Raw genomic sequence first — 15,335 nt, 5'->3', positions numbered from 1 at the left:
TTATTTTTCTCGTGGTGAAAGCATCAACCACGTTTTAAAAAAAAAAAAAAACCATGGTGCATGCATCAACTACAATCTATTGGTACATCAACCACGATTAAAAAAAAAAAAAAAAATCCATGGTGCATGCATCAACTACAATCTATTGGTAATAACTATTTAGAATGCGTTCTCTTTGGTTATAAATTTATTATGGGAAAAAGAGGGATAAACAAAATTTCACTCTTTAAATCCTTCATTTTTTGTCCCTCATTTCCTACAAAGTAGAATTTGACATTAACTCATTCTTCATTTTCACTACAAATGAGGGATAATATTATCACGTCTCCTTTTATATGTAATTGATAAGCGTAAGTTTTTCTCATGCATAAAATACGGAGAAGAGCATTCATCCCAAACATACACATTAGAAAAATCAAAGCATTTCTAGCTAACGAATATTGAAGTGAAGATTGCATGAAGAAGAATAACCATCACGATCAGGTCGTGCATGGGTTGCTGCATGCTTTAGTTTGTTAAATAAATTGTAAATGGTGTTTCTTACTATTAAACGTTTCTTCTAATTTCGAATAGGTTGAGTTGCTGTGTCAGGAAGTTAGTTAGATTAATTGCTCCTACTATATAATGTGTATTTTACGAATAAGAAATAAGAAAGGAAATATATATCTTCTACCAAATTCTCTTTTACATTTCTTCATGGTATCAGGAGACAAATGCTTCTGTTCTAGATCCAGGTCTCATCTTCTTCTTCCATTTTTTTTTTTGGTTTGATTCATCATGGTGCGCACAAACAACAATCAACGTGAAGTTTATTCTTTTGCTGATGATCATTTCTCTCTCCCAGCGATAATCTTGGGATTCTCCTAGCTCATTCCTCAACGATCATATGAAATCGTTCTATGCTCACTGCACTTTTGGCTAAGAATAAGATCACGTTTGTGGATGGTTCTTAGCCTCATCCAGATTCGAATGATCCTTTTTATTCTGCATGGATTTGTGTTATGGATTCGCAATATCTCAGTTCGAGTATCATATATTTGGATAATGCTGCTCAAATTTTTAAGGATCACTTTTCTCAAAACCAACTCAAACAACAATTGATGCATCTCTCTCAAGGAGCTCTCGATGTTAGCTCTTATTATACAAATCTCTTGGCACTGTTTTGGGATGAGCAAAAACAGTTTCAGTATAATTCTTGGTGTAATTGTGTTGGAAGCTCACGCAAATGGCATGATTTTGAACAACAAGAATGTACAATGCTCTTTCTTATTTGTCTTAATTATCCTCCTTTGCTCAACTTATATCTCAGATCTCATTTACTTACTCTTCAAAAGGTATTTGCTATCAAGAGGAGCGCCAGAGAAGTATTGATGGCGGTTCACCTCCTTCTTGGTTGTCATCGCGACAAGGACATGCTTCTTTGCACTCGAAATGCTTTTTGCTTCATGTTTTGGTCGAGAAAGAGGCAAACCTTTTCTGAGATCTGATGTTGCTCAACCAAAATCTGACATGCCTGCTGATCCCCTCCTACATCAACTCCATCTATTTCTCCTGAGCATGGTGTTCAACTTCTGCAGCAGCTGCTACTGTATTCAATCTCCACACCCTAAAAATGCGTCAATATCGATATCTCATTTTCTAGCCTCTTCACAACTCAATTCTTTGTTGTGTCTCTTCTCTATTTACATCATCTACTCTACTTGATAACACATTTGTCAACCTACCAAATGGAAAAAATGTGTCTGCATCTAGCATTGGAATACTCACTCTATATATATTCTGTCTTCTTTCAGCTACAACTTAATCTCTGTCACCTCTTTCAACCACAACCTCTAATTGCTTTGTTATCCTCTCGTGTCATACAAGAAGCTTCACAGGATTGGGAAGGGTAGCAGACTAGGCAACTATATGCATCTCCTTGTATCAACTCTACCGTTAATACTGCCTATATATGTATGCCATCTTAAGTTAGGTAATCTCTCTCATAATAAACTACACAAAATGTCTTCTCTTCTTTCATTACATTCATGCGCGCAAGCCATCTCGTCTTTGTCATATAGGAATAGGATATAAATGAACAAGCTACTCGCAAGTAATTATTCGAGACTCGACTAAAAAAAGCTTATTCGGAACCTGATTTAATAGATTTGAAGGTTTCGATTTAAGTCTTAGATATTCAATGATAAACACTTAGAATCTAAAAGGGAATCACATGTAAGAATACCAAAAGATAACTAATATCAAAACGAAGAGATTCCATTGATATTGAGTTCCTCAATCCTCACTAGGTTACTTCGTTCATTTCAGAGAGTTGAATGATTTTAGCTTTTGAATACTTAAAGAGTTTTTTAGCGCAATGTTTCCAATAATCTTTGTTGTGGTGAATTATGCAGTATTATAGGTGAAATGATGAATATTGTGGGTGTTGATAACATTCATGTTTTCATGGTTTTTAGTGTTCATAAGATGTTAATTTTATAGGAAATTGAGTGTTTGATGATTATTTTGTGCTTAAATTGCTTTATCTTGTGAAATATGTTACTTGTTCGTATTTTGATGAATTTTACAAAAATATGTAGTCTGAATTTGGACCGATAGTTTTAATAAAAGTTGTAGTTCGTCTCGATACGAGTTTTGTAGGCGTAAACAGTTCGCAAATCAGAGTTCAGACGAGGAAGATATGACCGAAACAAGAAAGTCGCGCGCAGTAGTGAATAGGGCCCGACGGGAATTTTCGGAATTTTGCGGGATTTTCGGATTTTATCAGTATTTTCGAATTCTACACTGTATTTATATCTTGTGCCTACATATAGGTTTTCTTTTGACCTGTTTAGGATTCCCAACTCTATTTCTTAATTTTATAACTTTTATTTTTCATTGCTTTCTAGTTTTTAGAACTTGGATCGGATTTCTGTAAGGATTGAAGATTTAAGATTGTTCATCAGTTTTATTCAGAGTTTTATTTAATTCAGTTTTACATTTGCGTTCTTTTTAACTATGTTTATGTTTTATTTTGCTATATCTGGCCAATTTTCTTAATATGAAACTAAGGTTTGTACATAGTTGATTAAATATGTGTGTTTGATTTATTAATATCATTTTGCCCTCTAGCTTGTGATTCATGATTTTTGGTGCTTATTACCTTGTGAATTATCTGATCAATAGTTTACATGTCTAGCTGTTCAGTTTGAGTCTTGAATGCGATAATTGTTCAGCCGATTCAACCATGCATGATATAGTGTTAGCCTTGAGTCTTGAATGCGACAGGTGAAGCTATAGAAAGCTATTCTTTGTGTGTTGTTGGGAGTTAATTTATTTCTTTAAGTATTGAATGTGATAAAGGATTTATTAATCTACGTTCGTAAGTGTTCGTTAGAGAAGCTTATGAAAAGTATTGTGATCTTTCATCAAAGCTAGATTGGTAATTGAATCAATAGATTGAATGCATGTGTTTAATAACGATAGTGCATCCCTAGGGTCAGAGTTGTTTTTTATTTGATTTGTTCTCTGTTTTTAATTGCTTTGTATTATTTTAAATTTCAATTCATCAATCATTATTTTGTTGCCTAGATACTATGAAAGTTTAATTTAGAAGTACTTAGAGTATTTCGATTATCAGTCTTTGAGGATACGATACTTGACTTACTATTTATACTATGATTATACCGTGTTAGTTACGATATTTTTATTACTAAGAAAATAATGATCAGTGTAACCATGTAGATAGGACTGAATCGACTGATGGTTAATGCCGTCATTTAGCTTTGACTTGTAATTGATTTTTTTTATCCTTAAATCAAGGATTAAACTGGTTTAGAACATCATTGTAAAAACTGCAAACCCAAAATATAATTATAAGAACCATTATCTTAAGAATAAAATAGTTATAAAATAGTTATAATGATTTGCAACTCATTACTTCTTTAAATTAACGGATTGTGATATATAAAAATAGTCTTTTTTTTTTTATAAACACAACCCCACAACATAGGGTGTATAATATATTTATGACATCTTAATATCTTATTTGGTAATTCAGCTCGGCTCGCATCTCTATTCGGTTCAACGGTGCTCTCTATGGATATTTCGAATGCGGTCGGGGAGTAAGACAAGGAGATCCTTTGTCTCCCATTCTTTTTGCCTTGGCGGAAGATGTTCTTAGCCGTATTTTTCTGGATGCTGGTAATCGGGGTTTAATTGACGGCATGCGTTTCTCGAGATCTTTGAGATTCCTTTCTCATCTGCTTTACGCTGATGATGTGCTCCTGTTCTGTCAGGCCTCCAAGCGTAATTGCATTATGATAGACTCGATTATTCAGCTCTATGCCACGGTCTCTGGTCAATATTGCAACAAGCAAAAGTCTACTCTTTACTTCGGAAAAGGGGTGTCTCCTGGGCGACGCTCTCGGCTTCAACGGATTTTGGACTTCAACATTGGCTCCATGTCTTTCACTTACTTGGGAGTGCCTATTTTCTCGGGTCGAGCTTCTGCTGCTAAACTTCGACCTATCTATGATCGGATTCTTGCCCATTTCCCTAGGTGGCAAGGTGGTCAACTTTCTATGGCGGGCAGGATCTGCTTAGTTTCTTCTGTTATCAACAGTGTTGCGGTACATAGCATGCTTGTTTATAAATGGTCAGCGAAACTTCTGCATGCTCTTGACAGAGCTTGTAGATCGTTCATCTGGACTGGGAGTACTCTGAAGAAACCTTCTTTTTCTGTGAGTTGGATCAGAGCTCGTGCTCTGAAGGAACATGGCGGCATTGGAGTCAAATCTTTCTCTGACATCAATAATAGTTTCATGTCTCGGCTGGGTTGGTATATTATGAACATGAACAGCTTCGGCTATCGGCTGCTTCGTCAGAAATATCTCACTCAGACCATGGATTGGGCTTTCCAATGGGCGAGTTCATCGATTTGGACTGGTGTTAGAAGGACGATTCGGGAGATTGTTTCGGATACCTTCTGCACGATTGGTACTGGAGATACAATTTATTTTTGGAGAGATAATTGGCTCGGGTATCGGCTGATCGACAAACTTCATATTTCGGAGTTCATGACAACCTATTTCTCTCAGAAGATTTCAGACTTCTACTTTGATAATAAGTGGCACCTCACTTCTAGTTTTATTCAGTCTTTCCCACGCATTGCTCTCGACATCATATCTACCCCCATTCCTGGATTGGCGGACGACAGATCCTGGATACACTCGGGTTTCGGGAACATTACTGCTACTTCGGCCTTTGGTCACTTACGACCACAGTTCCCTAAGGTCGACTGGGGTTCCTGGATTTGGGCCCCTTTTATCCCCGCTCGGCGATCTCTCTTTGTCTGGCGCACGATTGTTGGCAAGCTCCCTACCTTTGATATGAATCGCCTCCTTGGTTTTCAGGGGCCTAACCGCTGCCCTTTATGCTCGGCAGCAGAAGAGACGATGGATCACGTTCTGTTGAACTGCTCCTTCTCGGCTTCTATTTGGGCGGATGTCCTTCGTTGGTTTTTGATTGAGCAAACTTTGCCGTTGGACGTGGGCAGCATGATTCGCTTCTCTATCCACCAGAAAATAGCAAACAAGTGGGCAATTTGTGGAAAGTTGGGGTGGTCTCTCTCCTCTGGAGTCTCTGGTCTCACCGCAACAACGTCATACATAAAACTTTAGCACCTTCGCGCCACTTGATTCTCAAGCAGGTCCGGGTTTTTCTTTGTGAATCTGCCAACAATTTCGTCCTTGGCTCTATGGACAACTCGGTTTCTGATCTTCTCATTCTTAAGAATCTTTCCATCGCTGGACAACCAAGGAAGCCTTTCTCCTTTATTTACGTTGCTTGGCACCTTCCCCCGCCGTCTTGGATTAAAGTTAATACTGATGGCTCGGTCCGTGAAGGGAGGATTCATGCGGGGGGCGTCTTTAGGAATGCCTTCAATGACGTTCTTGGTTGTTATCATTTCTCAGGCGGCCAGGGGGTTGCGTTCGAAGCAGAACTTTTAGCTATTATTATTGCGATTGAATCTGCGCATCGTGCCAAATGGGAGAGAGTTTGGTTTGAGTCGGATTCTTCTTACGTGGTTCAGCTTCTTCAGTCGCTCTCTGAGACGGTTCCTTGGAGATTCAAGCCTAGGTGGCAGCTTGCTCTCTCCAAACTCCATACTTTCACGTGGCGCATTTCTCACATTTTTCGTGAGGGCAACAGATCGGCGGATTTTTTGGCTTCTCAAGCTTCGGAGGAGGGTTTTTGGCCTCATGCCATTGCTGGTTTACATGATTTTGTCAAGGAGGATGTTTCTATTCCCTATTTTACTCGTTTCGCTTGATTTTTTGGTCTTCTTTTCTTTTGTTATGGATCGGTTGCGAGCCGGGAGGCCTAAGGGTAATGGTTCGGCCGGAATCCTTGAGACCTCCTAACTCAGCTCTGTCAACCTTGCTCCTTGACGAGTACTCTTTTTCCTCAACTGTTATGAGGTTTTAACGAGGCTCGGCCCTTAGTCTGCAGCTTTGTGCTTTCAAGGGTTTTTGGTTCTCCGTTGTTGTTTCTTTTCTTTTTAATAAAATCTTATTTCAGCAATATCTTATTTGGTAATTAGTAATACGAAACACACAACCTTTATAAATTAAAATTCCGAAAATATTATAATGATTTGAGAAATTCTGTAAACCACTCCGTAGTATACGTAATATAAATCTTAATTATAACTATTATTAACTCTATATAATCTTAATACATGGTACCAAACAACATATTATATTTTACAGATATTTTAATATCAAACATGATGATATTAATATGATAAGTATATAGTAAAAGACATCCCAGTCAAACATATCACACTTTATCCCATACCGAGTATCAAACGTGCCGTAAATATATGAACTTGACCTATTCTATCACTTGATGGCTCATTTTTTCACTTGTAATATTATTAATTATCATTATTAACACTACTCTTTAAATGAGATATTTATTCCACTTTCAATACATTCAACCACTTTTATTAAAACGTTTGTCCTGTCTCTTCTAAGATTATTTTTGGGGAATAGATTTCATTATAGAGTATTTTATTCCACTCACAATACATTCAACTACTTTTATTAAAACGTTTGTCCTGTCTCTTCTAAGATTATTTTTGGGGAACAGATTTCATTATTGAGTATTTTATATAAAAATTAAAGCTCATTTTGACGCATCTTACGAGCACAAATACTATATTCAAAATTCTTATTCATGGATGTTCTTACCTTTAATTTAATGCATTAATTAATTGAATTACTTAGCTAGGTGTCGTGTAAGAATAATTGTATGATCTGATTATTTTTGTAGTGCATGAAATTTGAAGATGAAAACAACTCGTATTATTTTCTTTGTTATCTAAACTAAAGAGCACAATAATACTAGGGGCCGCAGATTTTGCTAGTCATAAAAAAACAAATTATATACTACATTATTGCACAAGATAAAATTGATATAGACAGAGATGCCGACTTGTTTCTCCAAATTCGCTCCACATAGAAGCCCAAAATCTGAAAATCACTTTCGGATTGAATGCAACAAAATTACGAAACTTCGCTTTAGTTTCTCAAAAGGCCCATAGCATGCTATCTTGTCCACCCCATATAATTTTTTATTTTTGTGGTTATCAGAGAAACAATTCAACTCTAGCCACTCACTATCAATAATAGAACCTACATATTTCATAATTCTTTAACTATTAGGATTTTTCGATTGTTTATTTATTAGTATTTATTAAGAGTGCGTGAATTGTTTCCCAATGAATCCATTCAAAATGGGTTCACATATGTATGTACAGATTATTTGCCTGGCTTGTTAATTTAGTTGGGCTTTTTGCAAAATGTTGATTCATTCAGTCATTATATAAGTAATTTGATTTATGAAGCTATAATTTTTTCTTCAAAAAATAAACAAAAGGGTGTGCAAAGAAAAATTGATGCTTTCGAAAATTATTGGACTCGCCACTCGTGTAGCCACGTAAATCAAAAGAGAGCTTGTATTTTTGTCGCCCGTGTCGATAGAAGGTTGATTAGTTCCATATTGGTATTTTTCTAAGGGGAGCTCTATTATTAGACTTAGTTTTAATTCTTTTTTTAAGTATCAATATTAGCTTCTCGATCATTTCTCTTTCGTGATTATTTAAACTTTCGATTTAATAATTTGAGGGAAAATGTTTATCAATTGAATTGTACCATTCAACTAATTCCACCGAGAAAGGCCCAATTGTGTAGTGAGTATCTTACAGAAAAGTAAAGTTTAAATAAAAAATATTTCTTCTATTTACGAAAATTATAATTTTATTAAAGGTTAATTATGCCAAAAATCATGAACTTTGGTCGGATTTTCAAACTTTCCATGAACTTTTTTTTTTTATCAAAAATTCCTTGAACTTAATCGTCTGAACAATTTTTCCATGACTTTTTCCTCCAGTGAAGCTTCGGGCTGACATGGCAATTTTTAGACAATACGAGCTGATATGGCGCTTACGTGGACCAAAAATTGCCACATGGAAAATAAGATATAAAAAAAAGCAAATTCTTCTTCTTCTTCCTCACGCAAATCTTCTTCTTCCTATTCACGGCAGCCACTGCAAGTCGCGGCTGCGCCGCCGCCCCTGCTTCCCTCTCCTCTCTCTCCCTCTATCTCACTCTGCCTCTCTCCCTCGTTTATCTCTCTCTACGTCTCCCCCTCTATCTCTCTCTCTCTCTCTCTCTCTTCCCCCTATCTCTCTCTGCTGTTGGCGGCCGCCGCGAACCGCCGTGACCATCCTCTTCCCCACAACAACGGCATCTACAGAGCTCTCCTTTGCTCCAAAGCAGCCCTATGTAATCAAATTTACCCTACCCATTCATCATGGCGATTGATTAGGTTTTTGCTGTCCAATTTAAATCGCGCTCCACAATCTTGCAGATGACCCTTCGGAGACCCTAAAGTCGCAGGCGACCCTTATTGCACTATCTTCTTCATTTGTCGGCGACTCGCGATTGAGGCAGAGACGGAAAAAAGGAATCGACTGCTGCTGTGGGGTTTGGGCTTCCACAGATTCGCCGACTCCTAAATGCTGTGGGGTTAGGGTTTGCGATTGGGGAGGGTGATTTTTGCGATGTGGAAGTCAATTGTTGTGACATCGCCGTTTGAGATGGGGGAACCAACGGAGGGTGATTTATGGTTAGGGTTTGCGAGAAGGAGAGATGAGTTTTGCTGGCGAGTTCGACTTCCGACGCCGCTGCTGCTCGACTTCTGGTCCGACGATGCAGTTGGGCTCAGCTGAGCGAGAGGCTCAAAATGACGTCGTTTTACGCCACTAAACGATGTCGTTTTAGTTCCCGTCCGGCGGTGCCATATCATTTTTCAGGTCACTCAAAAATACCATGTTAGCACTCAATTTGGGGATTTTCGAAAATCATGGAAAAATTGTTCAGACGATTAAGTTCAGGGAATTTTTGATAAAAAAAAAAAAAGTTCATGGAAAGTTTGGAAATCCGACCAAAGTTCATGATTTTTTGCGTAATTAACCCTTTTACTCCCTCCGTCCCATGAAACATGGCAGACTTCTTTTTGGCACGGAAATTAAGAAATTGATATTTTGTGTGTTAAGTGTGGTAGGTGAAAAAGTGAAAATGTGAATAAAGGGTAAATTTTTTGCCATTTTTAGAAATGTGTCATGCTTCGTGGGACAGACCAAATAGGAAATTGTGCATGCTTCGTGGGACGGAGGGATTATTAATGTAGTGGATAAAATCCGTCAACTTGGCTCAAGCCCAATTAACATTTCAAGCTGGACCAATGAGCTAAACAACTCGGTCAGTCCTGCCCGATAAATTTCGAACCAACTTGGATCGATAACGAGGCTGACCCAATTACTTAAGAAAACTTGTTCGTCCAGCCCGATAAGTCAAGTTATACTTATTTCAAGATCAACCTGGACCGACCCAGGTTGACTATCCCACTTCAAGTCCAACTTGTCTAAATAATCAGGCTGAATAATTCGCGCTCAGCCTAAGCCCATCAAGTTAGTTCGTCAACCTGGCACGATCCTAAAAAGCCCAATTAGTCCAACAGATTGGTCCATCTAGCCCGGAAAGCTATAGATCGACTTGAGTCCACAACCAAGCTGGATATATCGCATGCGGCCCAATGGTTATTGTCAACTTAGAATGACGAAGTTACAAGACCCAGCCGTCAAACCTTAAAAGACACCTCTCACAAAACTAACGCAATCAGAGGGCAAATCTTTATGATCCCGTCCAAATCGCAACAACCTAGGAGATAATGGTTTTGATGAGGCCAGACTGTAGAAACCCTAGCGGCTAGGTGTCCTCTATATAAACATCCAGCTTAGGCCATAAAAAGAGGACACGAAAAATCCTACTTGCTCTCTACTTCTTGAATTCTCTCTACTTCGCCGCCACGCTGATTGCTCTTCCAAGTCGGAAATAGCCAACTTGGCCTATCTCCACCTGCCACCTTCCACTATCACAACCCGTTGTCACCGTTTCCACCCTTCGACGCCGCCGACAGCTTGGAATAACCACACATTCCAACCTGTCTTTCTCTCTTATTCCATTTCATTTGTCATTTCGCTTTACTATTCCGTTACTAACTTGAGCGTCGGAGGCTCTAGGTCGACACCCCCTCCCGATGCTCAACCTAGAGTTCTTACGTGTTCTTGTGTTGACAGATTGCTAGTGCGCAATCGATCCAAATGTGCCGACGTCATCTTCAATTGTAGATTTTAGCCTCTACAATTAATACTTTCGTCCGTCCATGAAAATTATGCTCCTTTTGGTTTTGGAAACTATGCTTATATTTTTACATGTTAATTTTAATGAATCTCTTTTTTCTTTTTATTTTGGTGGATCAATTTCTCCACTTTATCAATTTCGAACTAGCATTTACATTCGGTAACTCATAAAACATATTTTTATATTATATATACACACACACACATATATATATATATAAAGTTTATATCAATTCAATTATTATATAGAAAACTATAAATATAATAAAAATGTTTAATATCTTTCTAAAATGTTGTAAAACTCAAATAATGAATTTATTTCATAATTAATCGTAAAATATGTTCAATTAACTTATAATAAAATACAAACAAACATGCTGAGTTATAAAAAATAATACTCCTTCCATCCCAGTTACAAAGTTCCAAAAACTATTAAACAATTTAGTCTTAGAGACATTATAATCGGGACGGAGGAAATATTAAAATACGATTTCATATGTAAAAAATTCAAATTAGGTTGAAAAAGTGATTAACCGCCGAAAAAAGATTAGCCAGCGGCACTAGCCGCTGACCTTAATGGCTAGTGATATTTCGACGATTAATCATTTTTTTGTGTTTATCACACTCTATTATACCAAAAACATGTTCAATGTCTTTCTAAAATGCTCGAAATATTTAAATAATAAATTTATTTCATAAAAAAAATTGTAAAACAGTGCTCTCTTAATTAATAATAAAAATACAAACAAACATGCTGTAATAAAAATACAAACAAACATGCAGAGTTACAAACTACTTCCTCCGTCCCACTATTATTGTCTGAACTTTTGGACATAAGAATTTAGAAAAAAGTGTAAATTTATAAAAAGTGGTAGGATCCACATCTTTTGACGGATTAAATTTTACATTGGACAACCCAAAATGGTAAGTAAGACAACAATAGTGGGACGAAAGGAGTATAACCTATAGGATTGATATGAGAGAATTACCTTTTAAATAGGAAATTCAAGACAAATTGCTACACTTCTCGCACAAAAGGGTTTTTCAAATCTTCAGGATTTCTATTCTTCAATTTGTTGTTTTCAAATCACGTAAATATAATTTTTTGAGTTTGTGTTTTCTCATTCCTGAATACCTCCTTATGTAGGACTCAAGTCTGATTTCTTAGTACAAATTCACGTGAAATATAATATTCATTTAGTACACATCTACCTAGTATTTCACGTGTAATTCTATTATTTCATGTGCAATCAAATGCATGAATAAAATGAAATTTAATATCACAACAATCTAAATTTTTTCAAATTCACTTTCACTTATTATTTCACGTCAATATGTACATCTTTTAATATCAAAATAAAAATAAATTACACTGTCTAAAAATCAATTTGTTAAATTAATACAACAATATAAAGATTAAAAAAATAAAATTTTATATATTCTGCACCGAAATTAAATTATCTGCCCAAAAAAGTGATTAGCCTCTAATACATAGTGGCTTAATTTGACTAGTCATCGAAACAAATGTCAGCGACTAGTCAGATTAAGCCATTATGTATCGACGGCTAATCACTTCTTGGGTAGACAATTTAATTTCGATGAGAAAAATATAAAGTTTATTTTTGTTAACCTTCGTATTGATATTTCAATTTAACAAACAGATCATGCATTTGTTATAATTCCACGGATACATTAGGGTTTGAATATTTAAATTTATTTCACCATTTAATTGGTGAAAGTGACGTAAACCTACAATAATTGATCCATTTTCAGATTTTGTACATTTTTCAACTAAATAACAATGCTTACCTGTCAACATCCAAGGATATGAATTGTATCTCACATAAATTTGGATAGATTCATCATATGTTTATTATGAACATGTGTATATTTCATATATAAATTATGAAAGTGAGTATTTTACTCTATTAACGCACCAAGCAATTGGTATATGACGGATACATATCCTATCTTGGCCATTTGTCATACCAAACAAGGCCTCATAATATTATTAGGGCGCGTTTGGTACGGGTGTATAATATATCTATGACACTCTAATATCTTGTTTGGTAAGAGTAATACGAAACACATGGCCCTTTATAAATTAAAAGCCCGATAATATTATACTGATTTGAGAGAGTGGTATACGTAATATAAATCTTAATTATAACTATTATTAATTTTATATAATCTTAATACATCATACCAAACAACATATTACTCCCTCCGTCTACTAAAAATGAGGCACATTCTTTATGCACGAGTTTAAATAAAATAGATGGTTAGTGGAGAAAGGATCTCACCATCGTATGAAATGAGTGGTTGAGATTGATCTAATGGTGATTTTTTTTATAAATAAGGTGTATTTGTAAGAATAAAATATAAGGAAAAAATGTGGGTCTATGTACTAAAAGGAAAAGTGCTCTATTTTTCGTGGACGTCAAATATAGTAATTGTGCCTCATTTTTTGTGGACGAAAGGAGTATATTTTATAAATATTTTAATACAATCTATCAAATATTAATAAAAATATAATACTAACATGACATATAATAAAAAATATTTCATCCTATCTTATTTCATAAGCGCGTATCAAATGAGCTTTCAATTTATCACCATGACCAGTTAATTCTTAAAATATATTTGCTCCTGATTTGGGACCGTAATTTTTTATTATTGTATGAAATTATTTCTATAATAAATATTGCAATAAGATGCATCTTTGGTATTTGAACCGAATCGAATGTATTTTCCAAGATACGATAAAAATAATTTTGATGGTCGACACTACACTTAAATCCTGGCCATAAACAAAATTCAAATTACAATTTGCGATGTATTACAAACAAAAAGAAAAGTGGAAACATTTAAGGAGAGCCATCAGCCATGAATCAAATGAAAAGTAACCTTTTTCCCACAATCATTTTCATCCGACTCATTTATTTATGTAGTTTGTAAATTAATAAAATAGTATTATTGGTATCCGCGTAATGATACGGACAAGCATTGGCGGGGCCGCGGGAGAGCCAAGAAAGGCGCCCAATGGGAACTCAAAATAAACAAGGCCCAAGTGAAATTCCACGTCATCGGCGCCGGAGGTTCCACGTAGGATTGGGATGGGTCCCACGCCGGCAACGATTTAAATAAGAGCATCCACAATGCTTGCACCCATAGTGGGTGCAATACCATGGGTCCCACTTCTATTGCACCCACTCCCACAATGGTATTGCACTCACTATGGGTGCGATAGATTTTATTTTATTTTTGAATTAGTTTTATTCTAGTTTCCATTTTACAATAATTAAGAAATTAAAATTTCATTGAATTAAAATTCAAATCCTACATTGTTAGAAATAAAAGAAATACAAGAAATTAAAATCCTAAATTACTTAAATTAAAACAAACATAAAATAAAAAATCCTAAAAATCTACGGGATGTTGTGTCGTTTTTTTATCTCCGCCACCTTGCACATGTGAAACGCCAATTCGTCGGGATTCATTTGAGAGGTGTCCCGGCTCATCAACATGCTATCGGCGAGGTCACGTTGAACTTGGGAGAATGTTTCCATTGCATTCACCATATTCGCCATGTACCCGAGAGCTTTTTGGTTATCCTCCGACGTCTCTTCGGCCTTTTTCTTGCCTTTGCGCTTGTCTCGCTTGGCCGCCTTTTGGCCTTGGGGCCGGGTGGAGATAGAGGCGTCACTAGAAGTCGTTGTTGGAAGACCGTCGGACCCCTTTGATCGTTTGTCCGAATGGACATCGGAGTGAACATCCCCGCCGAGACTTGAAAATTTCTTCGACTCGCGCAAGATCTTCCATGCATGCGAATACCGGAACGGAACACGGTACTCGGCTAGCCACATTGCCTCTGCTTGCTCCAGGATTTGAATATCACTCATGCCTGATTTCCATTGATCATGGCATTTTTTGTGCATGGCCTCAAACCTCTTCGTATCCTTCGACACCCGTTGAAAGTGAGATTTGATTTGCGTGACGTCGCGTGAAATAGATCCTTCGGGCCTTTTAGCGTTGTACTCGGCGCAGATGGAGCCCCAAAACTTCGCCCCTTTTTGATCGGCACCCACCACAGAGTCGTGGGTGTGCTCGCAATACAAACGGCAAATTAGCACCGTTTCTGTCGGATAATAGTTGCTACGTTTGGATGCCGTCGGCATAGAAGATGAGGGGAATGGATGAATGAGGAGAATGGATGAATGATAGATGATGAAGAAGAGAATGAGGTTGTATATGTATATATAGAGGGAGTATAGAAATTAAAAAAAAAAAAAATATCAGCAACGGAAAAAAAAAACGGTCGAAAAACGGCTAGTTTTTAAATTTTTTTTTTTTTTTTTTTTCGGCCGAAAAGGGGCGCGTGTTTTACACGCCCCCTCCATCGCACCCGAAATACACGAGTGCAGTAGCTTCGCCTCCCTCCTTCGCCCCCTCCTTCGCACCCGGGTGCGGCATCGCTGGTGGGTGCGATAGGCCGGGTTCGATCCGGCCATCGCACCCACCATTGTGGATGCTCTAATAGGCGGAGAATATATACTCCCCACTCAAGGAATAATGCTTCGTTCTT

At 36.9% G+C, this 15,335-nt stretch overlaps 1 protein-coding gene across 1 annotated transcript; it reads right to left on the bottom strand.

Moving 5' to 3' along the window:
- Positions 1 to 12,375: 12,375 nt before the first annotated feature.
- LOC131018993 (uncharacterized) lies at positions 12,376 to 14,928 on the bottom strand. Its single transcript, XM_057947678.1, has 2 exons — positions 14,394 to 14,928; positions 12,376 to 12,380 (listed from the first exon to the last, which is right to left on the bottom strand). Exons 1-2 carry the CDS (start codon positions 14,926 to 14,928, stop codon positions 12,376 to 12,378), a joined length of 540 nt encoding a protein of 179 aa, XP_057803661.1.
- Between the last annotated feature and the right edge of the window lie 407 nt (positions 14,929 to 15,335).

The sequence above is a fragment of the Salvia miltiorrhiza genome, chromosome 3 (genome assembly GCF_028751815.1).
Source record: "Salvia miltiorrhiza cultivar Shanhuang (shh) chromosome 3, IMPLAD_Smil_shh, whole genome shotgun sequence".
Taxonomy (NCBI): Eukaryota; Viridiplantae; Streptophyta; class Magnoliopsida; order Lamiales; family Lamiaceae; genus Salvia; species Salvia miltiorrhiza.
Note: the sequence above shows the minus strand (reverse complement) of the source record. Positions and strands in the feature narration are given on the sequence as shown.

Coding starts and splice junctions, on each gene's coding strand:
- LOC131018993 (XM_057947678.1), bottom strand. CDS start 14,928: ATGCCGACGGCATCCAAACGTAGCAACTATTATCCGACAGAAACGGTG.